General features: G+C 39.3%; 1 protein-coding gene across 1 annotated transcript in view; it reads left to right on the forward strand.

The window, feature by feature from the left end:
- The window catches only part of LOC140015195 (uncharacterized), a 75,730-nt gene extending 70,824 nt beyond the window's left edge, over positions 1-4,906 (forward strand). Inside the window, exons 2-6 of the mRNA XM_072067104.1 lie at positions 407-1,809; positions 2,320-2,659; positions 3,332-3,968; positions 4,332-4,842; positions 4,889-4,906. Of these exons, the coding sequence (XP_071923205.1) occupies positions 407-1,809; positions 2,320-2,659; positions 3,332-3,968; positions 4,332-4,842; positions 4,889-4,906 (2,909 nt within the window). The remainder of the gene's footprint in view (positions 1-406; positions 1,810-2,319; positions 2,660-3,331; positions 3,969-4,331; positions 4,843-4,888) is intronic.
- Positions 4,907-26,733: the final 21,827 nt, after the last annotated feature.

The raw sequence follows: 26,733 nt of genomic DNA on the forward strand, positions 1-26,733 counted from the left end.
TTTTTGGTAACAATTCTGATTTGGTTAGCCGACTTTAAGGAATTTTCCAAATAAATCCAACACCTAACTTGGTTCCCAAAATCAATTAGGAAATTAAGTAAACACTTGGGAAACTCCATCATTGTACTTGGACATTCCATTCCTTATCGAATTCATTACTTGAGCTTTCCGTTTCTACTCTTGCTTCTTGTTCCTTTGGTACAATTGGATACTATTTGATTAAGGTTCGATTGAACTTCTTTGAGAAAATTTCTGATTTCTTCAAAGGAAAAAATCAAGTGGCTTGAGAAGTGAATTGGTGAGAGCATTAGAGTGATATAAGCACTTGAGTGAAAACACGAGAGGAGTGAAACACTTAAGGGAGCAAGTGAGGCATTTTCTACTAACAATTTGTCAAGTTTTGCAGGTTTCACCATGTCTCAGGAAAATGAACTTACCATTGCTCAGTTATCACGTAAAATGGATGATATGTGGAAGGAAATGCAGAGGAGATTTGACCAAAGGCTGGAAACAATCCATGAGCAGATTGATCAACTAAGTTCATCTAGGGTTTCTTCTAGGAAATCTAGGGGAAAATCCACCCTGGAGGAATCTAGTGATTCCAATGCCGATTCGGATCATGAGGCATTCGAGCAAAGAAGACCGAGGAGAAACACAAGAGCCATTGGTGATGCGATCAAAGGGATTAAGATGAAGATTCCTCCATTCCAAGGCAAATCTGATCCGGATACATACCTTGAATGGGAAAGTCGAGTGGAGCTAGTATTCGATTGTAATGACTACACCGATGCACAAAAATTGAGACTTGCCGTAGTAGAATTCACCGACTATGCCATAGTTTGGTGGGAACAAGTGGCTACAAGCAGGAGAAGGTGTGGAGAACCAGCTATAACTACTTGGACTGAGCTTAAGAGACTGATGAAGAAGCGATTTGTACCAAGTCACTACCATAGAGACTTGCACCAAAAACTTCAAACCTTGACACAAGGTCAACGCTCAGTTGAGGACTACTACAAGGACATGGAAATCTCCATGTTGAGAGCTGATATTCAAGAAGATCGAGAGGCTACAATGGCAAGATTTCTCAGTGGTCTGAGGGTTGAAATAGCCGATCAACTTGAGCTTCAATACTATGTAGAGATAGAAGATATGGTGGAAAAGGCTATCAAGATTGAGCAAAGGCTCAAGAGGAGGGGTACAACCAGAAATTATAACCCTCATCCACAAACGTTTACTCGACCATTCCAGCCTAGAAGGGAAGAGAGAGGTCCGAATGCTTGGAACACTCCAAAACCCAAGCACGACCAAGGGTCAAGCTCACGGCCACCTTTTACCAAAACCGACTCCAAGGTTGTTTCCAAGCCAACGATTGAAACTTCAAAACCTAGGAATCGTGACACCAAATGTTGGAGGTGTCAAGGAGCTGGGCATATTGCAAGTCAATGTCCAAACCCAAGGACCATGCTTGTACTACCAAATGGAGACATTGTCACCGAGGATGAAGAGGAGGATTACAAAGACATGCCTCCCTTGGTTGAAGAGGAAGATGAGATAGAGGAAGTTCCAACTCAAGACAAAGTTGGATTGGTAGCAAGAAGGGCACTAGCTACTCAAGCTAGTAAAGATGAGCTTCAACGTGACAACATCTTTTACACTAGGTGCCATGTGACCAACAAGGTATGCAGCTTGGTGATTGACCCCGGCAGTTGCACTAATGTTGCTAGTGCATTGATGGTGGAGAAACTAAACTTGCCAACTAGTGAGCACCCCCGTCCCTACAAGCTTCAGTGGTTAAACAATAGTGGAGAGGTACGTGGACATAAACAAGTTTTGGTTACTTTTCGCATTGGTAGGTATGAAGATGATGTTATGTGTGATGTAGTACCAATGCAAGCTGCACATATACTCTTAGGGCGTCCTTGGCAATTTGACAAAAGAGTCACTTTTGATGGTTTCTTGAACAAATACTCTTTCATACATAATTGTAAAAAGATTACACTTGCACCTCTTACACCTCAACAAGTGCATGAGGATCAAGGTAGTCTACAAAAAGAGTATGACTTGCATACTACCACCAAGAAGGACAACGTCAAAGCTAAGAAATTAGTATTGGCCGACCCTTCTTCAAGCAAGTTGGATCACTCTCATTCGGCCTTAGAGCCCACACAGGAGAGAAAACCCAGCATGCTTGCCAAGGTGAAAGATGTGAGACAGGCCTTGCATTCTAATCAGGTTTTATTTATTTTATTTGGCAAGGAATCCTTACTCACTAATGCTCTTGATGCTTCTTTGCCTAGTGTTATTACTAACCTCTTACAGGAGTATCAAGACGTCTTTCCTGAGGATATACCTAATGGAATGCCTCCATTAAGGGGAATTGAACATCAAATTGATTTCATTCCTGGATCTTCCCTTCCAAACAAGGCACCATATAGGACCAATCCTGAGGAAACCAAGGAGCAACAACGACAAGTGGAGGAGTTGCTTAGTAAGGGTTGGATTACAGAGAGTCTAAGCCCTTGTGCTGTACCAGTTCTACTTGTTCCAAAGAAAGATGGAGGATGGAGAATGTGCACTGATTGTAGGGCAATTAATGCCATCACGGTAAAGTACCGCCATCCCATACCTCGTTTGGATGACATGCTTGATGAATTACATGGTGCAATCATTTTTACTAAGATTGATTTGAAAAGTGGTTACCATCAAATTCGCATGAAAGAAGGAGATGAATGGAAAACTGCATTTAAGACAAAACATGGACTTTTTGAGTGGTTGGTCATGCCTTTTGGGCTAACCAATGCACCAAGTACTTTTATGAGACTCATGAATCATGTTTTACGTTCTTTCATTGGTAAATTTGTGGTCGTTTACTTTGATGACATTTTGATCTATAGTAAGAGTCTAGATGAGCATGTTGTGCATTTACAAATGGTCCTAGATGCACTTCGCAAGGCGAGCCTCTATGCTAACCTTAAGAAGTGTACCTTTGGCACAAATCAATTGGTTTTCCTAGGCTATGTTGTAAGTGAGCAGGGAATTCATGTTGATCAAGACAAGGTGAAGGCTATTAGTGAATGGCCAACCCCTACCAATGTAAGTGAGGTGAGAAGTTTCCATGGCTTGGCAAGCTTCTATAGGCGTTTTGTCAAGGATTTTAGCACAATTGCTGCCCCACTTACGTCAATTGTCAAGAAAGATGTGCAATTTCATTGGGGAGAGGAACAAGCTAAGTCTTTCCAATTACTTAAACACAAGCTCACACATGCACCTGTTCTTAGTTTACCTAATTTTGACAAAGCTTTTGAAGTAGAGTGTGATGCTTCTGGTATAGGTATTGGCGCTGTTTTACTTCAAGAGGGCCGTCCAGTTGCCTACTTTAGCGAGAAGTTGAATGGAGCTGCTCTAAACTACTCGACCTATGATAAGGAACTAATGGCCTTAGTGCGAGCTCTACAAACATGGCAACATTACCTTCGCCCTCGTGAGTTTGTCTTGCACACCGATCATGAGTCGCTCAAGCATATCAAGTCTCAAGACAAGTTAAGTAAGCGACATGCACGATGGATTACCTTCATTGACAGTTTTACCTTTGTGATCAAATACAAGACAGGTAAGACGAATGTAGTGGCTGATGCACTCTCGCGAAGGCATACACTTCTCACTACATTAGATGCTAAGTTGCTTCGTTTTGAATTTCTTAAAGAACTTTATGCAACTGACTCAGATTTTGGTGAGATTTTTTCCTCTTTGCCACGACACTCTCGTGAGCATTATTTCATCTCTCAGGGGTTCTTATACTACAAGGACAAGCTTTGCATTCCCAAGAGCTCCATGCGCACACTCTTAGTAAGAGAATCTCATGGAGGAGGGCGAATGGGACACTTCGGCATTGCCAAGACCTTAATGATTCTCCAAGAACATTTCTTCTGGCCACGCATGAGGAGTGACGTGGAACGCCACATTGAAAGGTGCGTGACTTGTCACCAAGCAAAATCAAAGGTACACCCTTATGGTCTCTATACGCCTTTGCCAATTCCACATGAACCATGGGTTGATCTGTCAATGGATTTTGTGCTTGGACTACCTAGGACTAGAAAAGGACATGATTCAATCTATGTGGTAGTTGACCGTTTCTCCAAAATGGCCCATTTTATTCCTTGTCTTAAAACAGATGATGCTAAGCATGTTGCAGATTTATTCTTTCGTGAGATAGTTAGATTACATGGCATGCCACGCACTATTGTTTCCGATAGGGACGCCAAATTCCTTAGCTACTTTTGGAAAACTTTGTGGTGTAAACTAGGTACTAAATTGCTATTTTCTACTTCTAGCCACCCACAAATTGATGGTCAAACCGAAGTGGTTAATAGGACTTTATCTACCCTATTGCTCGCAGTTATTAAAAAGAACATTAAATCTTGGGAAGATTGTTTACCACATGTGGAATTTGCATACAATCGCACTGTCCATTCTGCTACACGTTATTCGCCGTTTGAAATTATGTATGGTTTTAACCCTCTCACACCTTTGGATTTAACTCCTTTACCTGTTCATGAGAGAGTTAACTTGGATGGTAAGACCAAGGCTGCATATGTACGTAAGTTACACACTAAGGTGCGAGCCAACATCGAGAAGCGTACACTTCAATGCATCCAAAGTGCCAACAAGAGGCGCCGCAAGATGGTCTTTGAGCCTGGCGATTGGGTATGGATACACATGCGCAAAGAGAGGTTTCCAATCAAACGGCGTAGTAAGCTACTTCCACGGGGAGATGGTCCATTCCAAGTCCTGGAGCGTATAAATGACAATGCCTACAAACTTGAACTTCCAGGTGAGTATGGGGTACATGCTACTTTTAATGTATCTGACTTGAGTCCTTTTCATGCAGACGATGAGTTTGATTTGAGGACAAATCGCCTTCAAGAGGAGGGGACTAATGAGGAGGGGCTCAAGGCTGCTCAAACTTCTAGTGCTCAGGTCATGCAAATACCCAGTGGTCCAATTACAAGAGCGCGTGCTAGGAGAATTCAAGAATCACTTCAAGCTCTTGTTTGCACGATTCAAGAACGAGTTGGTGATGACTTGAGGACCATTGAAGGATTACATAATGGAGAAACTACTCTATACACTTTCCTTCAAATGGAAGAACCAAGTGAAGACTAGTTCACGGAGCACTAGCTTGCTAATTAGGGTTTTAGTTACCATTATTAGTTGTTTGTTAGCATTATTAATTTCGGTCAATTTCACTTCACTTTGGCCGAATTCAGAGTCTTAATTTTAGTCAATTAGTTGTTAGATATTTTCACCCTTAATGAAGGGCAAGGTCATCCATTGGACATTCTAGGGTTTGAGTCCTGTAAGGCTATATATAGCCTAGGTTTTCATTCATTAAAGACAATTCAGATTTTATAAAACATTCGTGAGTTTATTCACTCTCTCTTGCCTCAAGAGAATTTTCTTTGAATACTTGAGAATTAATCTCAAGTTGTTCATCGAACTTATCAATCAAGTAGTCTCCTTGATTGTGGCGTTCTTCTATCTATACTTTTGGTTCACTAAATTTGCTAGTCTTGGGTTAAGGAACCTCCTTAGTTCGTGGCTTGTGATTCTAGAAGGGTCAAAGTTCCGCAAATCATCCCAACTTGGTGTTCGTCTAGATCCGTCGCACATCACCCATACTCAAGCAATTCAAAAATACAGCTAAAATTTTCCGGCATCAGAAATTTTCTTGACAGGGCCATTGCAAAGAACAGAAGTCAGGACTTTCGGCTTTTGTAATGGGGTCAGGTGGGGTGTTTAGGAAAGTTAAGGCTTGAAGGCAAAATTCAAGAGTGGTTTAAGTAATCTGAGATCGCATTGTTGTGCCAACCCTATTTTAGGGTTAAATCAGAATTTGCCCCGGTTTATGCTCAACTGAGGCTTTTTCTCTCATTTTCTTTCTTCTTTTGATTTTTTAGCCTTCTGCCATTCTTTTGAACTTTCACAGAATTTGCCCCAGTTATTTTTGAACTGAGGTTCTCTTTTCTTCTTTTGTCTCTTGATTTTGTTGCTTTTCACTTTTTCACTTCTTGAAATTTTCCTTTTCAACTCAAACTTGCCCCAGTGTGGGGTTTGCGATTCTCAGGGGTTGCCAAATGAAATATTTTATTCTGAAGGCTCAAAAGGGATAACTAGGGATAGAATGTTTGACTGGAAAAGAAGAGGGCCTGACTTTTATTCCGTTCCTTACAATAACTCTGAAAGAAAACTTTCATTAATGGGAAATTTCCGGCATGTATCTGAATTATCTGACTGAGGAAGACCCTTGTTCACCCATATCTGTGAAACATAGGCGATCCGCGCCGGCAAAACTCTTCCTTTTCTTTTCTTTTTTTCAAAATTGGAACCCAAGTGGAATCAAATTTCCCCAATTTGAGGTTCCCTCCTTATTCTAGCATTTTTGCCTTTCCCCTTTTTGAAAAATTCTCCAATCTCCCTCCCCAATGTGGGGTGCGATCGTAAGTGTTTTTGAAAAGAACCACCAATTTTAGCTCAAATGAGGATACAAGGGATAAATAGTGTTTAGGTTGTAGAAACGATGGCCAAAGTATCATTCTTACACCTCATGACAACCAAAGTAACGAAATGGTCATTGAGAATCCATTCCCGTTTTTGATATTTGAAAATTTTCCAATGTAGGGTAGTGATCATCAAGGCACTTATTTGAAACGAAATTATTCTTTTTAGGCTCAAATGGGAGAGCAAATGATAAAATCTGTATAGGTAGAGAAACGAATGCTCAAAGTATCATTCCAAATTTTCAAAATAAACAAGAATAATGCACATTTTTGCTTTCACTTAGATGTGATTGAATCTGGTTAGACCAGTGAGCATTTTCAAACAAAGATTGCCCCAATTTGCAATTTATCAGTCAATGTGACTGATTTTATTTTGGGGTTAATAGAAGTGGGCAAAATATGAATTGTACAGTGAAAGAGAAAAAAGGTATCGTATTGGGTCTTTTGAGTGACCTCTTTTAATTCTAAGCACTCTTATTGCATAGCTCGGATCACCAATCTGGTGTATACATTTGTGAGTTTCCAGACAAAAGGTTGGAAAAAAAATCTCAATTTGAGCTTATTTCTTAAAATTCACCATGAAATCTCTTAATGAACTCAATAAAGAATGAAATGTACACGAGTATTATACAAAACAAATAATTGTCTGAACAAAAGCTTCATTATTGCCAATGTTTGAAAAATTTTAAAAGCAATACATATGAGAAACATTCTACAAAATTCCTTTGCACATGTATACACATTTTCTCTCTTAATATCCCTTTTTTTCTTTGAGCAATGAAATCCCTTAGATGTCTTGCACGAGTGCTTTCAAATGAATTTCCGAATTCACATTGTAGGGCCTGCCTAAGAATCAAGTAACACTTGTAATTTTCAAACTTTATCAGATCAAAATTGTTATCAGATATAGAAAGGTATTTTACCCTTATTGAAATATTTTATGAATGCAGGGGGAGGGGAAAAACAAAAGGAAAAAGACCCAGAGTCAGTAAGTAAGAATAAAAAAATCGGTATGCATGTCTTATGGGGGAACCCTTTTTATGCCAAGGGTAGGCCTAGCATGAAAATGCAATCCTCTAGGGTAGGCACTATACCATACCTGATGAATCCGATCAATTGATTGAGTGAACAATGATTTGAAAAATTTGGCCAATTTGGAGTGAGAAGAAATATTCGTCCTAAAAAATGAGGACAAAGTCCGAATGAATTGCTTATTTTGATCGACGCATGATGTGTCAAAAGGGGTAAAATGATCAAATTCATTGAATGAAATTTGATTATTTATTGAAAATTGAATGGATAACCCTAAAATGAATCAAATGAATTGAATGAAATCAATTGATCAAACAGATCGAGTGAAATAATGATTTATTCAAAACCGACCAAATTGCCCTAAAACTAGGCAAATCGGTCAAATGGATCGAAAAATTGACTAAATCACCCTAAAAAGGGTAAACTGGTCAAAATGAAATTGAACGAATCTCATGATTTGAATTTATTCAAAATTGATTGAATTGACCTAAGAATGGGTAAATTAATCAAATGAATCGAATGAAATTGGTGATCTTATTCAAAAATCGACTAGATTGCCCTAAAATGGATAGACTAGTCAAATGAATTCAAAATCGACTAGGTTGCCCTAAAAATGAACAAATTGATAAAATGGACTGGATGAAATTGATGAATAAAATGATCCAATGGACTGAATGGAATTGACGGCTTATTGCAATGCATTAGTCTATGAGCCTTCTAAAATCAAATTTTGGCCTCAGTTTATTTATCGACTCAATAGCGAGGAATGATTTGTGAATTTGTTCCAATTAATGTCCTTTACGCCAGGGATTTTTACCAGTTTTGATAAAGTGGCCAAGAAGTGATTATTAGACGCTCATATTCCAAAGATCGCTCTATGAAAATGACCGGATCCTACCTTACCTTGTGCACTACCCCTTTGGATGGTACAAAATGTAAACGTGCAAGTCTCCTTGGATTAAGTATCCGAGACACAAGGTGGCTTATTCCTAACACAGGATCCCCTAAATGGCATTCCCTTCTAGGGTTTATGCATGATGCCAGTTTATTAAAGCGATATAAATATGTGACGAATATGGCCTAAAGGACATAAATAATGCATCGGGGGAAAAGGTCTAAAATGAAATGTACTTATTGAAAATTAAGTGTAATGACCGAAATTTAAACATGTGAGTTATCTAGTGGGTAAGTCACTAAAAGAGTGCCAAAAAGGCCTCTTATTGCTAAAGCACATGAATGCAGGCCAAGAAAATAAAGAAATGGTTAGTGCAATTGATAGTACACATAACATATTGGGAGCAATTACGAAAAGAGATACAATAAAAACAAGTAAAAGGGGCGGAACCCCTTCCCTCGTGCCTAATGTGCTTAAAAAGGGTGAGGCTGACTCTAACCTAGGAAAACTCTAACATGGATGCATGAGGCTGGGGTTCACTAATGCAACTAGACTCGATAAGGTTTAGAAAGGTCCCCAAGCCTTCAGACCTAAGGGAATGGGTCATCAATCCCAAGATCCTCGGTCGGTGGCTCGAGCGGTCCCCTAGGTACTGCTATGGGCGCAGAGCACACCATCCACATACCTAGTCCTACAAGGCGGTGTGGGAAAGAGCCCACGAAAAATAAAATAAAATGGGATAACAGTAAATAAACATGCACGTATGAAGTGTTCCCTATTTGAGGGAAGGGGCTGAGAACCAACGCGAGGCTCTAAAGGTGACACACACCCCCTCCAAATGCAATGCAAAGCGCGAGATAAAACAAGTACAACGTACATCCAAACAACTGATCATACATACGTGAGTGGGGGAATAGCTTGATACGCGCGCGATGCAAAAAGTCCTAAAAAGGGAAAATGCAACCCTAATATCCAAATGCTGTGAGAACCCGTAAATTCCCTAATAATTTCCTAGGGTTTTTCCCCTTTAAAGACATGTTTTCTGCATTTTCTGGCTTAGGAAAAATTTTCCTGGTGAATTTTATGAGTAATTATGTTTTTAGATGATTTTTCTAGTATTGGAGAGTTTTTGAAAAATTAAGGATATATGTCGGACGTGGGACCCACTAGTGCGAAAAGTTCGGAAAAATTCGGCCAATTAGGTTAGGTTTCGAATACTGGTTGAAATTTATCGGGTGTTAAGAGATAAGTAGAGGATGTGAGAGGAAAAAAGAAGGATATGAATGCATTAATGAAGTGACACTTGTCATGTTGGGATTGGTTGTACCTTTATGACTTACTATTCATTTTTTTTGACCTGTTGACCATGTGGTTAAATATCTCCAAAAATCACAAAAAAATTCACTCTTGTCTTCATCTTCTTGGCCGGCCACCTTGAGCTTAGGAAGGAAGAAACTCTTCAAAATCTTGGCATCCATCTACTGCAAATCATCCAAAGCAATCACCTAAACTTGTTTCTACTCCATAAAACCCTTTCACTAGGTGTTAGTGGTTTGTTTGGTGAAGTGTTTGGAGGAGCTAAGGTGACCTACAACTCTCCCTCTCTTGTTTACTAGGTGAGTGGTGATTGAACTTTCTCCTACACTTAATGAAGCTTAACTTGTGCCTAGTGGTAGCTAAAGGGATGAATTTTGTGGTTTATTTCTTGCTTTTGGATGAATTGATGAAGTTTTCAATTTATTGGTGATTTTTCTGGTTTAATGTGATCATGATGTTGTGTCTATCTATGATGGTTGGAAATGATGGTTAATGACTCTAGTAGGTGTACATGATTGGTATTTGCAACCAATTTCTGGTTTGGAAGAAATTTCAGAAAACTAGGGTTCTTGAGGGGGGCATTCTGTCCGAAATTTTAGGTCCTAGATAAAGGCAGAATTGGCCATTTCTTAAAACATAAAAGTTGTAGGTATTGATGTGTGTGAGGTGTCTGTAAAATTTCAGGTCAATCAGAGTTGTGTGGACTGAGAAAAGTCGAAATTACTATTGCTGTTCTGGGTTCATCAGGATGTAAGAACTGCGTCTGTAATTGGTGGTTTTGGCTGGAATTTATTTGGATTTGGTTCTTGAGGTCTTCTGATGAAATGTATCTTGATTTCTTAGCTACCGCATGCCTTTGGAATCAATGAATTTGGACTTGTATAGACTGAGTTGGACTAATTACAGCATAGTGTAATTTGTAAACCTGCAATTAAGGTTCTGGTTTGGTATTTTGCATATTTGACCTAGTTTTGCTAGGAATTGGACTGAGTGACCTTCTACATTGTTGTAGCCCTGTTTCTTAGCTTCGAAACGGTGGGTCTTGTACCCTCATCCGATAATCGTAGTGAAATCGGTGCCATTACTGCAAAATGAGGACAAAACTATTTTTTTTCAGGGCCAAAGTTAATTGCATTTCCGGATTTTCTGGTTGCCTATGATGCTTGTATATGTTTATAAAACCCTATTGGGGTTGTGATTGGCATTGCTTTATGACTTGTTATCGAGTCTCATTGTACCTGTTTGCGTGTTCTAGGACGTGACGGTGGTTCACGAAATACTTTTGACGGACGTGCATGAAACAACACTTACTTGATTGGTGAGTATACTACTCACTTGAATGTTACAATGTGGCTTTGCTATATGTGATTTTGATGCCTTGAAGGCTTATTTGGCTATTGGAATTGATTGAGGTGAGGGTGTACTTGACCGCCCTCACCCCTTGTGATACCGTTAATGACTGTTTACCGCTTCACTGATATACTGCACTTGCTATATGAGATATTGAATTCACTTCATGAAAAACTGATTTGGTGTCGTTTGGACGAGTATCCAACGGCCTTACTGTACTACTGAGCTCAACCCCATTGGTAGTCAATTGAATCGAGCCGGCGGGGGCTTGGTCGTGAAAATTGACATGCCACGGGGACTGTACTGGGGAATCTTGTAGTAATGAGACTCTTGATTCCGGTAAACTCGAGTATTACCAAAAGCTACTGATTGGAGTGCGGGCCCGGTTGGGGTATGTTTGGTGGAAGGGATGGGAGTGAAGTGGGTTCTACGGTTGGTACTCATAAACGTTGACGGAGAGTCAATGAGATTGGATCAAGAATGTAAGCGTGGAAATGGGCTCTTGAGAGCCGTCCGTATCCTTTTACCGACTTGTTTTACTTCTTAATTGTGTACTTGAAATGAAAGATTATGCTTATGTGATCTTTGTTGCTTATGTGGTAGTAACTCACTGGGCTTAAGCTCATTCCATTCCATTTGTTTTCCTTACAGGAAAATGACCACTTTTGGAAAGGTTATACTTGTTGGTTGTCAAGTTGAGCTCATTTAAATGTATCTTTTGGATAGCTCTTTGAATGAAACCCTAATGTGTATTGGGTTCACTTTCTTTTGATTGGCAAACCGAACATGTATATTCGTAATGAATGGTTTTTGATAAGCCGCTTTGGCTTGTAAATGTTACATTTCAATGTATGTATGTTTGGTTGATATTTGGTTGAATTTCGGATCAACTCGTATTTCAAACGGCAAAAGAAAAATTTTGGCTACTCTCGGCCTAGTATCTGGATTCTGACGTGGGCGGTATTGTTCATCATCGGCTTCGATTTTCATTTTTTTTTATTTTGTGATTTTGACTTGTTTACGCGCGTGGGTATGTTCCGGAACGTATTAGATCGACGTGAACTGATCCGTAGTCCTGGCGAGAGCTGGGCAGGCAGTCCGCTAACCCCTTTGGTTCGCCTTAGGGGAAAGTGGGGCTTTTACAAATGCTATGCATAAAAAGGGTAGAAAAAGGAAAAGAATAGCTAAATCAAATGCCTGGACCCACTTAGGAAGTCCCCAGTGGAGTCGCCAACTGTCGCGCCCCACTTTTTGAAATGGTGTGAAAATAGTGTGTGGAATATGTATGTGAATGTGTGTGAAAATGAAAATAAAAGGCCGTGGGACTTGAAAATGCGACGATTTGGCCAAACAAAGTTCAAAAAGGGTTTTTTGCATGGAAAATGGAGTCGCCACTTGGTATAGAGTTAGGGTGTACCAAGTCACCCAAAAATGAAATTTTTGAAAAGCAAAGTAAACAAACCCCTTTTTAAGAACTTTTAGGTCTACGTAACCGAAGAAAGGGATCGGGGGTCACATTTGATAAGGGAGAAGGCAAAGGCAAAGCCTAAGGCACTCCCTTACCCTAGCCAGAGCTAGTTGCGCGATTTAGCCCTACGTTTCCTAATTCTTCTACCCAAAATATGCGTTGCATGTTGGATATGACTAATGGATATGAAAAAGAAATGCAATCCTAAATCTAAAATGTCTCTTACGAGGCTTTTTGGTCCCAACCACATGAGTTGTGGTGGCCAATAAGGAAAGTCCTCATAGAGGTCGCGAATGATGCAAATGAAGACTCAAATATGAGTGCAAGTGTGAAAATGTAAGAAAACGTGCATGTGTGCGAATGTAAGACAAGTGCATGTGTGCAGATTGGGAAAATAAAGGTGTTTGTGTGCAAATGGATGAAAACATGATAGTAGATACATGTAAGTGCAATTGGGTGCAATTTGTGAGGTAGAAAATAAATGATAAGAGAAGAAAAATGTGCAAACATGGCATGTGGATTGAGAAAAATATAAGTTGAGAAAATGTGGATAAAAGAGTGAGGAAGTGATATGATAAGAATGAGAGTGCATGAACCTAGAGGAATGCATCAAGTCGGGTACGGGAATGACTCATAATTTCACGACTTTAATTTTCCCTTTGATTAGAAGGAAGAACTAGCGTGCTAAGGCTATTTTGTAGCCACACTCGCTCGTTTCCCTTATCGAAAGGGGGCTCTCAGGCAAATGTACCCTATATCTAGCATGAGGATGCAAAAGCCTAAAATGAAGGGGAAAGGGTTGGAGGAGCATGCCAAATGCTAGAAAACTTAAAAATGCATGAAATGTAGTGAAACATGCAAGTATGAACTAGTGAGGGAAATCCCTAAGGGTCTAGCGTTGGACTAGCCCATATCTATGCATTCCTACTAGCGTTGGACTAGTGGAAAACGGGACAATGAGCCACAACTAGCGTTGGACTAGTGTGGTGGCGCGCATTCATCCATTACATTCATCCATGACTATAGAAAGCAAGTAGACATGCCAATCACCCATAAACACGTAGCACATAACACTTAGCATGCTCGACTAAATGCAAGAGCCTAATAAAGCAAATTAACACGTAGCAACAAAAGCAAACAATCAATCTAATGAACCTATCACATTTTTGCTAACTAAAACAAAAAGGGGAAGGGGAAAATGGACAAAAATGCTCTCCAAGCCCTATCTATTACAAGCCAAGAGGTGTACACATACCCCATAAATAAATAAAAGCACAACTTAACAAAAAGCAAAAGTAAATGAAATAAATGAAAGGAATTAAGGAAAAGCAAGGAAAGCAAAGTAGTCATGAAATTTTCACTTGGCACATTGGATCACATAGGGTCAGATAAGGTCAAAATAAGGGATAGAGTGTACCTCCCTTGCAATGGTGATCAAATGAAGGAAAAATGGCTTCAAAACAATAAAAAGGTCAAGGTACCACTTTAATTAAGAAAAATTAAAAGAAATGTGCAAAACAAAGCTCACTTGATCATAAAGCCCCTAAAGTCACGAATTAAATGCAATTAAACAAACTATGGTAATTAATTAAAGCAAACAAGCAATGAAGTTGCAAAAATCAAAACTGCGAAGGATCAAATTGATGAAATTATTCAATTGGTTGGGTCATAGTGAAACCAAGGGGAACTTGGGGGGTCAAAGTGCGATTTTTGTGAACTTTTTCATGCAACCCATGCAAACCTACGAAACATATGCTTCTGCAATACCAACCTGTTACCATTTCAATTCAAACAAGGAAAACTTTGATTCAAAACTTGTCATCTAGACTTCGAAATTTAACTTAAGCAACAAAACACATATATTCCACATCCTAATTCAAACAAAATTAAAAAAAAACAATTATGCAAGTCTTGAAGAAATGTTCAAACACTCCAAAAACAGTCAACAAGCAAAAAACATGTTTGCTGCAACTTTGCAGCTCATCTTAACACAAAGGAAAGATTGCAAACTAACCCAGCATTTAGTTACCAAAATTACATACATCTTCCAACATCATTAACCAAAGGTAGCTGAGTACTCCCTTCATCCCATCCGATAGAATCCAATCAATGGGAACAAGAAACATGCACTCACACAAGAAAAATGCAGCAAGAATTTCTGCAATTGAGACTCTCAGCAATCAAAAGAAAAAGAAAAGCCTGTTCATACTTCACTTTACTACAATTAAACGCGAGCTATCAGCATTGCTGCAACATTTTTAGTTGCTCAAATTGATGCTAATACCTTTAACTAGAAACAACGAAAAAACAAAATGACTCAAAACATGCCATGACTTATTTATACACATGAATCTGGGACAAAGGGGAGCGGGAAGGTTCAACAAGGTCTCTGAACATGAAAATGCAGCAAAGCAACACAATCTAAATGCCCTGAATATTCGTCAAAACCTGAACTCTAGCCCTTCCAGATATCAGACCCAAAACAGGAAAAAAAAAAACAAACCAAAAAAACAAACTTCAGCAGCTCGAGAGAAAATGGAAGCTGTTCGCACAGCTGCAACATGATCAAGGGTAACTCTTGGCTACTCTAAGCTTCAATGTAATGAACTAAAAGGGACTTAATACAACTCCTAACTCACTCCAGCACAAAGACTTGGGACGAAGGGGAGAGGGAAGATTAAATACAGCAGTGCAACATGAAATGCAGCAGGGAAAATGGAACGGAATCATCCAATCCCAACTGAAGTTCGGCAGTATAAAGGCGTATGAACATCTGCCAACTTTAAACCTAAAACTTGAAGAAAACAGCCTAAGACCCAAATCACGTGAACAAACAAGATACTAAGAACGACACTTGCAACTCACGAACCACACTCATTCAGTTTCACAAGGGAAAGAAAGCACAAAAGCTAACAGCTTTTTGGTTCCTAAGTTTGCAACAAGAAGATTCTAACACAGCTTTGATAGCAAACAAGTTCATGGCATCCTCAGTCAAGCGACAAACAAAAACAAGAACGACAAACAGGTCACAACTTCGACGACTAAAGAAAGAGAAGGATGATTTACAGTCCTCGTCCTCAAGCATCGACAACACTTAGGAAAGGAAGAAAATTTTGTCAAACTAAGATTGAAAAGGATCCATGACTACCTGAAAGCACCTAGGCTGCTAAACGAAACAGTAGAGGCTCCTGGAAATCGCACGGCTCTGGCAATTTATGTAACAGCCCCACTTTCCCCTAAGGCGAACCAAAGGGGTTAGCGGGCTGCCTGCCCATCTCTCGCCAGGACTAACGATGCAGACTAGAACTATCTATTGCGATCCGGAACTTACAAACGAGCGTAAACAAGTCAAAATGGAAAAATAACCCAAAATAAGAAAAAAATGAAATCCGGAGTCGGCCATGATAGTAACCGACCCGTCAGAACCCAACCGAAAGAGCACGCAAACATTCACATCTGAACTTTAGTGATTACAATCCAAAATTTCAATCCAAAATGACATACAAAAGTTTTCAAAAGTTAATAAATATACACGGTTTGCCAAATCAAATGAGAAAATGCCCCAAAAGTACACTTAGGGTTTTAATACATGAGCTATACAAAAGATATGTTCAACTAGCTCAATTTGGCAGCCATTTGTCAAATCCAGACCAAAAGGGTTTATTTTCCTGTAAGGAAAACAAAAAGGAACAGAAAGGGGTGAGCTTGCGCTCAATGAGGTACCAAACATATAGCAGAAAAATCATGGCATTTCACATTTAACAAATCAGATACACATGCCAGATGTAAAGCAAAGGAACCAATGATTCAAATCAGAAGGATACGGGTGGCTCTCAGGAGCCAAATTTCCAGCGCAGTACTTGATCCAAACCGGTTGACTCTCCGTCAACGTATATAGAACCAAAACGTCCGTAGACCCCTCTTTACACCGAATTCCGTCCACCAAACACCCCTTTACCGGGCCCGCTCACCGTAACCGAACAGAAATGGTAATACTCGAGTATACCCGGAATCAAGGGTCTCAATACCCAAAATCCCCGAACAGACTACCGTGGTTCGTTATCTAATCGTCCAGGCCCTTGCCGGCCCGACTCGAATAACTTAGCCACAGGACTGAGCTCATAGGTCATAGAAATCCGAACAGATGCAGACACAGATAACAGATTCAAATTTTGCATAGTAAATTGGCATATGAACAGACAAGAGAACGAGTGTGATAAAGTACACCCTCGTCTCAAACAAATAAACAGATTGCTGAGCAGAAATCAAGTTAAACAGCAATGGAGGGGAGTGGTACACTCACCGGCTCAACTTCAAAAGTTTTTACTTCAGATTGGCCTTAATCGCCAAGAAACCCTAAAATAACCAAAATAAACCAATTGAAGGTTTCACATCCGTAATCGAGTAAACACAATGCACATGAGGCTCGACTACTAGTCGTATGCCTCGCCAAATAATTACTAATGCAAGGGTACAAAACATGATTTTTGGGAACAAAAGATAGCATAAAGACCTAGGTTCAATAACTCAAAAGCCCTTTTATTTCTACCAAAAGGCAAATCCAACTTAAAAGAACCAAACGGCCTAGAAAATCGGGCAGCACTTCCCCTAAATTTCTTACTTTTCCAGCCATAAAGGCTTCATTATTTCCTCGAATCAGTCCCAACATCTCACACAAAATTCACCTCATTTCCAAAAGCCATTCACTAGGCCCAAAGTAAAAGTTAACTAGGAAATGATCGGAATAAAAGTAAGCCTTAAAACATACAAACAAGTACAATGAGACTCGATAACGCGTCATAAAACCAAGCCAAACATAACCCCAATAGGGTTTCATATGCATATGTAGACATATAAGCAAACCAGAAAATCAGGAAATGGAACTCATTTGTCCCAACACCAAAAACAGTTTTGGCCTCCTAATGCGGTAATGGCACACAATGCGCTACGCTTATCAGATGAGGGTGTAAGACCCACCATCTCGAAGCTAAAAGACAGGGCTACAATAATGTAGAAGACCACTCAGTCCAAATCCTAGCACAACGAGGTCAAAAATGCAGAAAACCAACCCAGAACCGTAATTGCAGGTTCCCAAATCACACAATGCTGTAATTCGTCCAACTCAGTCTACACAGGTCCAAATGCATTGATTCCAAAGGCATATGATAGCTAAGACATCAAGCTACATTTCATCAGAAGACACCAACATCCAAATCCAAAGAAATTCCAGTCAAAACAGACGATTACAATCACAGTTCGCACATTCTGATCACCCAGAACAGCAACAGAAAAAACGACATATCTCACTCTACACTAATCCAAATGACCTGAAATTTTGTAGGCACTTCAAACTCATCAATACCTACAACTTTCATGTTTTGAGCAAAGTCCAATTCGGCCTCTAACTAGGACCTAAAATTTCGGACAGAATGAAGAACAAGGAACCCTAGTTTTTTCAATTTTCTTCCAAAACAGAAATTTCTTGCAATTAATCACTTTTTCCACCTCCTAGCTTCCTCAAATATCATTTCCAAACATCATACATAACCACATAATAATAATCATATGAAAACAGAAAAATCCTAATTAAATAGAAAGTGTCATCAATCTCAACCAAAATCATGAAATAACACCAAAGATCATCACTTTAACTCACTTAGGTTGCTCATTAAGCATTATTGGAAAGAGAAAAGGAGTTTCTTCACTACTCACCTTGATACCCAAAGGAATGGAGCAACCTTGCACTTAAATCTTCCAAATTACTTCACAAAACAACTCACTACCACTCCCTTAAGGGTTTCTATGGAACAAAAACAAGATTAAACGGTTGATTGGTTGAATTTGAGCAAGATTGAAGCAAGAGTTTGGAGAGTTTTCTTTCCCTTTTGTTGCTTGAAGAGAATCGGCCAAGGAGAGAAGAAAATAAGGAAATTTTTGGTCAATTTTGATATTAATTTGGTAAAGACATGAATAGCGGTCATACAAGTCAATCCAACCAAATGGTGACACTTGTCACCTAATTAATGAATCTCTATCTCTTTGTTCCCTCTCACACCAATCCAAATAACATCCTCTACTTATCCCTTAACACCTGGTAAATTAAATCCAGTATCCAAAACTTAACCTAGTTGGCCGAAAATTGCCGAACTTTTCGCACTAGTGGGTCCCACGTCCGGTATTCACTCTTAATTTCTCAAAACCTATTCAATACTAGAAAAATCATCTAAAAATTATATTTACTCATAAAATTTATCTAGAAAATTTTCCGGATACAGAAAGTGCAGAAAACAAATCATTGAAAATAAGAAAACCTAGAAATATAATAAAACCTAGAAATTAGAAAAATTACGGGTTCTCACACTCTCTCCCCCTTAAAAGAATTTCGCCCTGGAAATTTTACCTTCCAAATTTAAAGTAACCAATGGCCTTCCCCAAGGTAATTCAACGCATAAATACAGTAAAGTGACAAAAGTAATCAAATTCTAGCACACCAATTACACCAATGACATATGCACATATAACACACCATGTATCAAGAAAACGGTTAATCAAATACACCAATACATGCCAAATTAGACAGATAATCCTATGCACAATACTCAAACCACTGTTATGTCATAGCGGTATCAAAGCAAATCAAGAGTAAAGGCGATATAGTCCCAGACCCAATTAAAATAACCCCGTCCGATCCCTCACGTCACTTACCATGCAAACTAGATATCCAATAACCTCATGGACTCATTCCAGCCAAACAAAGCCTATTCATGTTGCCAAAATGCAAATCTCACATACTTAACACCGTTTCAACTCTGGAGTACTCAGGCACAAGAATCCGAAATAAGACAATTCACCTCTCGAGCTGGCAAGTCCCAAGAGTAAATCATCTATATTACAGATTCCTACCCGACATACATATCTATCTTCCTCAAATCCCATGATAAAGATCTTTACACTTATGACATGTCTGGTTCGTAACTTACGCTCAAACGAGCACTTAGACATATTCATGCAATCAGGACCATACACCACTTGGCCCAAGCTCACTCCGCGCAGAGACCACGCGAACCTGGCTCTGATACCACTTGTAACAGCCCCACTTTCCCCTAAGGCGAACCAAAGGGGTTAGCGGGCTGCCTGCCCAGCTCTCGTCAGGACTAACGATGCAGACTAGAACTATCTATTGCGATCCGGAACTTACAAACGAGCGTAAACAAGTCAAAATGGAAAAATAACCCAAAATAAGAAAAAAATGAAATCCGGAGTCGGCCATGATAGTAACCGACCCGTCAGAACCCAACCGAAAGAGCACGCAAACATTCACATCTGAACTTTAGTGATTACAATCCAAAATTTCAATCCAAAATGACATACAAAAGTTTTCAAAAGTTAATACATATACACGGTTTGCCAAATCAAATGAGAAAACGCCCCAAAAGTACACTTAGGGTTTTAATACATGAGCTATACAAAAGATATGTTCAACTAGCTCAATTTGGCAGCCATTTGTCAAATGCAGACCAAAAGGGTTTATTTTCCTGTAAGGAAAACAAAAAGGAACAGAAAGGGGTGAGCTTGCGCTCAATGAGGTACCAAACATATAGCAGAAAAATCATGGCATTTCACATTTAACAAATCAGATACACATGCCAGATGTAAAGCAAAGGAACCAATGATTCAAATCAGAAGGATACGGGTGGCTCTCAGGAGCCAAATTTCCAGCGCAGTACTTGATCCAAACCGGTTGACTCTCCGTCAACGTATATAGAACCAAAACGTCCGTAGACCCCTCTTTACACCGAATTCCGTCCACCAAACACCCCTTTACCGGGCCCGCTCACCGTAACCGAACAGAAATGGTACTACTCGAGTATACCCGGAATCAAGGGTCTCAATACCCAAAATCCCCGAACAGACTACCGTGGTTCGTTATCTAATCGTCCAGGCCCTTGCCGGCCCGACTCGAATAACTTAGCCACAGGACTGAGCTCATAGGTCATAGAAATCCGAACAGATGCAGACACAGATAACAGATTCAAATTTTGCATAGTAAATTGGCATATGAACAGACAAGAGAACGAGTGTGATAAAGTACACCCTCGTCTCAAACAAATAAACAGATTGCAGAGCAGAAATCAAGTTAAACAGCAATGGAGGGGAGTGGTACACTCACCGGCTCAACTTCAAAAGTTTTTACTTCAGATTGGCCTTAATCGCCAAGAAACCCTAAAATAACCAAAATAAACCAATTGAAGGTTTCACATCCGTAATCGAGTAAACACAATGCACATGAGGCTCGACTACTAGTCGTATGCCTCGCCAAATAATTACTAATGCAAGGGTACAAAACATGATTTTTGGGAACAAAAGATAGCATAAAGACCTAGGTTCAATAACTCAAAAGCCCTTTTATTTCTACCAAAAGGCAAATCCAACTTAAAAGAACCAAACGGCCTAGAAAATCGGGCAGCACTTCCCCTAAATTTCTTACTTTTCCAGCCATAAAGGCTTCATTATTTCCTCGAATCAGTCCCAACATCTCACACAAAATTCACCTCATTTCCAAAAGCCATTCACTAGGCCCAAAGTAAAAGTTAACTAGGAAATGATCGGAATAAAAGTAAGCCTTAAAACATACAAACAAGTACAATGAGACTCGATAACGCGTCATAAAACCAAGCCAAACATAACCCCAATAGGGTTTCATATGCATATGTAGACATATAAGCAAACCAGAAAATCAGGAAATGGAACTCATTTGTCCCAACACCAAAAACAGTTTTGGCCTCCTAATGCGGTAATGGCACACAATGCGCTACGCTTATCAGATGAGGGTGTAAGACCCACCATCTCGAAGCTAAAAGACAGGGCTACAATAATGTAGAAGACCACTCAGTCCAAATCCTAGCACAACGAGGTCAAAAATGCAGAAAACCAACCCAGAACCGTAATTGCAGGTTCCCAAATCACACAATGCTGTAATTCGTCCAACTCAGTCTACACAGGTCCAAATGCATTGATTCCAAAGGCATATGATAGCTAAGACATCAAGCTACATTTCATCAGAAGACACCAACATCCAAATCCAAAGAAATTCCAGTCAAAACAGACGATTACAATCACAGTTCGCACATTCTGATCACCCAGAACAGCAACAGAAAAAACGACATATCTCACTCTACACTAATCCAAATGACCTGAAATTTTGTAGGCACTTCAAACTCATCAATACCTACAACTTTCATGTTTTGAGCAAAGTCCAATTCGGCCTCTAACTAGGACCTAAAATTTCGGACAGAATGAAGAACAAGGAACCCTAGTTTTTTCAATTTTCTTCCAAAACAGAAATTTCTTGCAATTAATCACTTTTTCCACCTCCTAGCTTCCTCAAATATCATTTCCAAACATCATACATAACCACATAATAATAATCATATGAAAACAGAAAAATCCTAATTAAATAGAAAGTGTCATCAATCTCAACCAAAATCATGAAATAACACCAAAGATCATCACTTTAACTCACTTAGGTTGCTCATTAAGCATTATTGGAAAGAGAAAAGGAGTTTCTTCACTACTCACCTTGATACCCAAAGGAATGGAGCAACCTTGCACTTAAATCTTCCAAATTACTTCACAAAACAACTCACTACCACTCCCTTAAGGGTTTCTATGGAACAAAAACAAGATTAAACGGTTGATTGGTTGAATTTGAGCAAGATTGAAGCAAGAGTTTGGAGAGTTTTCTTTCCCTTTTGTTGCTTGAAGAGAATCGGCCAAGGAGAGAAGAAAATAAGGAAATTTTTGGTCAATTTTGATATTAATTTGGTAAAGACATGAATAGCGGTCATACAAGTCAATCCAACCAAATGGTGACACTTGTCACCTAATTAATGAATCTCTATCTCTTTGTTCCCTCTCACACCAATCCAAATAACATCCTCTACTTATCCCTTAACACCTGGTAAATTAAATCCAGTATCCAAAACTTAACCTAGTTGGCCGAAAATTGCCGAACTTTTCGCACTAGTGGGTCCCACGTCCGGTATTCACTCTTAATTTCTCAAAACCTATTCAATACTAGAAAAATCATCTAAAAATTATATTTACTCATAAAATTTATCTAGAAAATTTTCCGGATACAGAAAGTGCAGAAAACAAATCATTGAAAATAAGAAAACCTAGAAATATAATAAAACCTAGAAATTAGAAAAATTACGGGTTCTCACACTCTCTCCCCCTTAAAAGAATTTCGCCCTGGAAATTTTACCTTCCAAATTTAAAGTAACCAATGGCCTTCCCCAAGGTAATTCAACGCATAAATACAGTAAAGTGACAAAAGTAATCAAATTCTAGCACACCAATTACACCAATGACATATGCACATATAACACACCATGTATCAAGAAAACGGTTAATCAAATACACCAATACATGCCAAATTAGACAGATAATCCTATGCACAATACTCAAACCACTGTTATGTCATAGCGGTATCAAAGCAAATCAAGAGTAAAGGCGATATAGTCCCAGACCCAATTAAAATAACCCCGTCCGATCCCTCACGTCACTTACCATGCAAACTAGATATCCAATAACCTCATGGACTCATTCCAGCCAAACAAAGCCTATTCATGTTGCCAAAATGCAAATCTCACATACTTAACACCGTTTCAACTCTGGAGTACTCAGGCACAAGAATCCGAAATAAGACAATTCACCTCTCGAGCTGGCAAGTCCCAAGAGTAAATCATCTATATTACAGATTCCTACCCGACATACATATCTATCTTCCTCAAATCCCATGATAAAGATCTTTACACTTATGACATGTCTGGTTCGTAACTTACGCTCAAACGAGCACTTAGACATATTCATGCAATCAGGACCATACACCACTTGGCCCAAGCTCACTCCGCGCAGAGACCACGCGAACCTGGCTCTGATACCACTTGTAACAGCCCCACTTTCCCCTAAGGCGAACCAAAGGGGTTAGCGGGCTGCCTGCCCAGCTCTCGTCAGGACTAACGATGCAGACTAGAACTATCTATTGCGATCCGGAACTTACAAACGAGCGTAAACAAGTCAAAATGGAAAAATAACCCAAAATAAGAAAAAAATGAAATCCGGAGTCGGCCATGATAGTAACCGACCCGTCAGAACCCAACCGAAAGAGCACGCAAACATTCACATCTGAACTTTAGTGATTACAATCCAAAATTTCAATCCAAAATGACATACAAAAGTTTTCAAAAGTTAATACATATACACGGTTTGCCAAATCAAATGAGAAAACGCCCCAAAAGTACACTTAGGGTTTTAATACATGAGCTATACAAAAGATATGTTCAACTAGCTCAATTTGGCAGCCATTTGTCAAATGCAGACCAAAAGGGTTTATTTTCCTGTAAGGAAAACAAAAAGGAACAGAAAGGGGTGAGCTTGCGCTCAATGAGGTACCAAACATATAGCAGAAAAATCATGGCATTTCACATTTAACAAATCAGATACACATGCCAGATGTAAAGCAAAGGAACCAATGATTCAAATCAGAAGGATACGGGTGGCTCTCAGGAGCCAAATTTCCAGCGCAGTACTTGATCCAAACCGGTTGACTCTCCGTCAACGTATATAGAACCAAAACGTCCGTAGACCCCTCTTTACACCGAATTCCGTCCACCAAACACCCCTTTACCGGGCCCGCTCACCGTAACCGAACAGAAATGGTACTACTCGAGTATACCCGGAATCAAGGGTCTCAATACCCAAAATCCCCGAACAGACTACCGTGGTTCGTTATCTAATCGTCCAGGCCCTTGCCGGCCCGACTCGAATAACTTAGCCACAGGACTGAGCTCATAGGTCATAGAAATCCGAACAGATGCAGACACAGATAACAGATTCAAATTTTGCATAGTAAATTGGCATATGAACAGACAAGAGAACGAGTGTGATAAAGTACACCCTCGTCTCAAACAAATAAACAGATTGCAGAGCAGAAATCAAGTTAAACAGCAATGGAGGGGAGTGGTACACTCACCGGCTCAACTTCAAAAGTTTTTACTTCAGATTGGCCTTAATCGCCAAGAAACCCTAAAATAACCAAAATAAACCAATTGAAGGTTTCACATCCGTAATCGAGTAAACACAATGCACATGAGGCTCGACTACTAGTCGTATGCCTCGCCAAATAATTACTAATGCAAGGGTACAAAACATGATTTTTGGGAACAAAAGATAGCATAAAGACCTAGGTTCAATAACTCAAAAGCCCTTTTATTTCTACCAAAAGGCAAATCCAACTTAAAAGAACCAAACGGCCTAGAAAATCGGGCAGCACTTCCCCTAAATTTCTTACTTTTCCAGCCATAAAGGCTTCATTATTTCCTCGAATCAGTCCCAACATCTCACACAAAATTCACCTCATTTCCAAAAGCCATTCACTAGGCCCAAAGTAAAAGTTAACTAGGAAATGATCGGAATAAAAGTAAGCCTTAAAACATACAAACAAGTACAATGAGACTCGATAACGCGTCATAAAACCAAGCCAAACATAACCCCAATAGGGTTTCATATGCATATGTAGACATATAAGCAAACCAGAAAATCAGGAAATGGAACTCATTTGTCCCAACACCAAAAACAGTTTTGGCCTCCTAATGCGGTAATGGCACACAATGCGCTACGCTTATCAGATGAGGGTGTAAGACCCACCATCTCGAAGCTAAAATACAGGGCTACAATAATGTAGAAGGCCACTCAGTCCAAATCCTAGCACAACGAGGTCAAAAATGCAGAAAACCAACCCAGAACCGTAATTGCAGGTTCCCAAATCACACAATGCTGTAATTCGTCCAACTCAGTCTACACAGGTCCAAATGCATTGATTCCAAAGGCATATGATAGCTAAGACATCAAGCTACATTTCATCAGAAGACACCAACATCCAAATCCAAAGAAATTCCAGTCAAAACAGACGATTACAATCACAGTTCGCACATTCTGATCACCCAGAACAGCAACAGAAAAAACAACATATCTCACTCTACACTAATCCAAATGACCTGAAATTTTGTAGGCACTTCAAACTCATCAATACCTACAACTTTCATGTTTTTAGCAAAGTCCAATTCGGCCTCTAACTAGGACCTAAAATTTCGGACAGAATGAAGAACAAGGAACCCTAGTTTTTTCAATTTTCTTCCAAAACAGAAATTTCTTGCAATTAATCACTTTTTCCACCTCCTAGCTTCCTCAAATATCATTTCCAAACATCATACATAACCACATAATAATAATCATATGAAAACAGAAAAATCCTAATTAAATAGAAAGTGTCATCAATCTCAACCAAAATCATGAAATAACACCAAAGATCATCACTTTAACTCACTTAGGTTGCTCATTAAGCATTATTGGAAAGAGAAAAGGAGTTTCTTCACTACTCACCTTGATACCCAAAGGAATGGAGCAACCTTGCACTTAAATCTTCCAAATTACTTCACAAAACAACTCACTACCACTCCCTTAAGGGTTTCTATGGAACAAAAACAAGATTAAACGGTTGATTGGTTGAATTTGAGCAAGATTGAAGCAAGAGTTTGGAGAGTTTTCTTTCCCTTTTGTTGCTTGAAGAGAATCGGCCAAGGAGAGAAGAAAATAAGGAAATTTTTGGTCAATTTTGATATTAATTTGGTAAAGACATGAATAGCGGTCATACAAGTCAATCCAACCAAATGGTGACACTTGTCACCTAATTAATGAATCTCTATCTCTTTGTTCCCTCTCACACCAATCCAAATAACATCCTCTACTTATCCCTTAACACCTGGTAAATTAAATCCAGTATCCAAAACTTAACCTAGTTGGCCGAAAATTGCCGAACTTTTCGCACTAGTGGGTCCCACGTCCGGTATTCACTCTTAATTTCTCAAAACCTATTCAATACTAGAAAAATCATCTAAAAATTATATTTACTCATAAAATTTATCTAGAAAATTTTCCGGATACAGAAAGTGCAGAAAACAAATCATTGAAAATAAGAAAACCTAGAAATATAATAAAACCTAGAAATTAGAAAAATTACGGGTTCTCACACTCTCTCCCCCTTAAAAGAA

This window comes from Coffea arabica, chromosome 10e (genome assembly GCF_036785885.1).
Source record: "Coffea arabica cultivar ET-39 chromosome 10e, Coffea Arabica ET-39 HiFi, whole genome shotgun sequence".
Classification (NCBI taxonomy): Eukaryota; Viridiplantae; Streptophyta; class Magnoliopsida; order Gentianales; family Rubiaceae; genus Coffea; species Coffea arabica.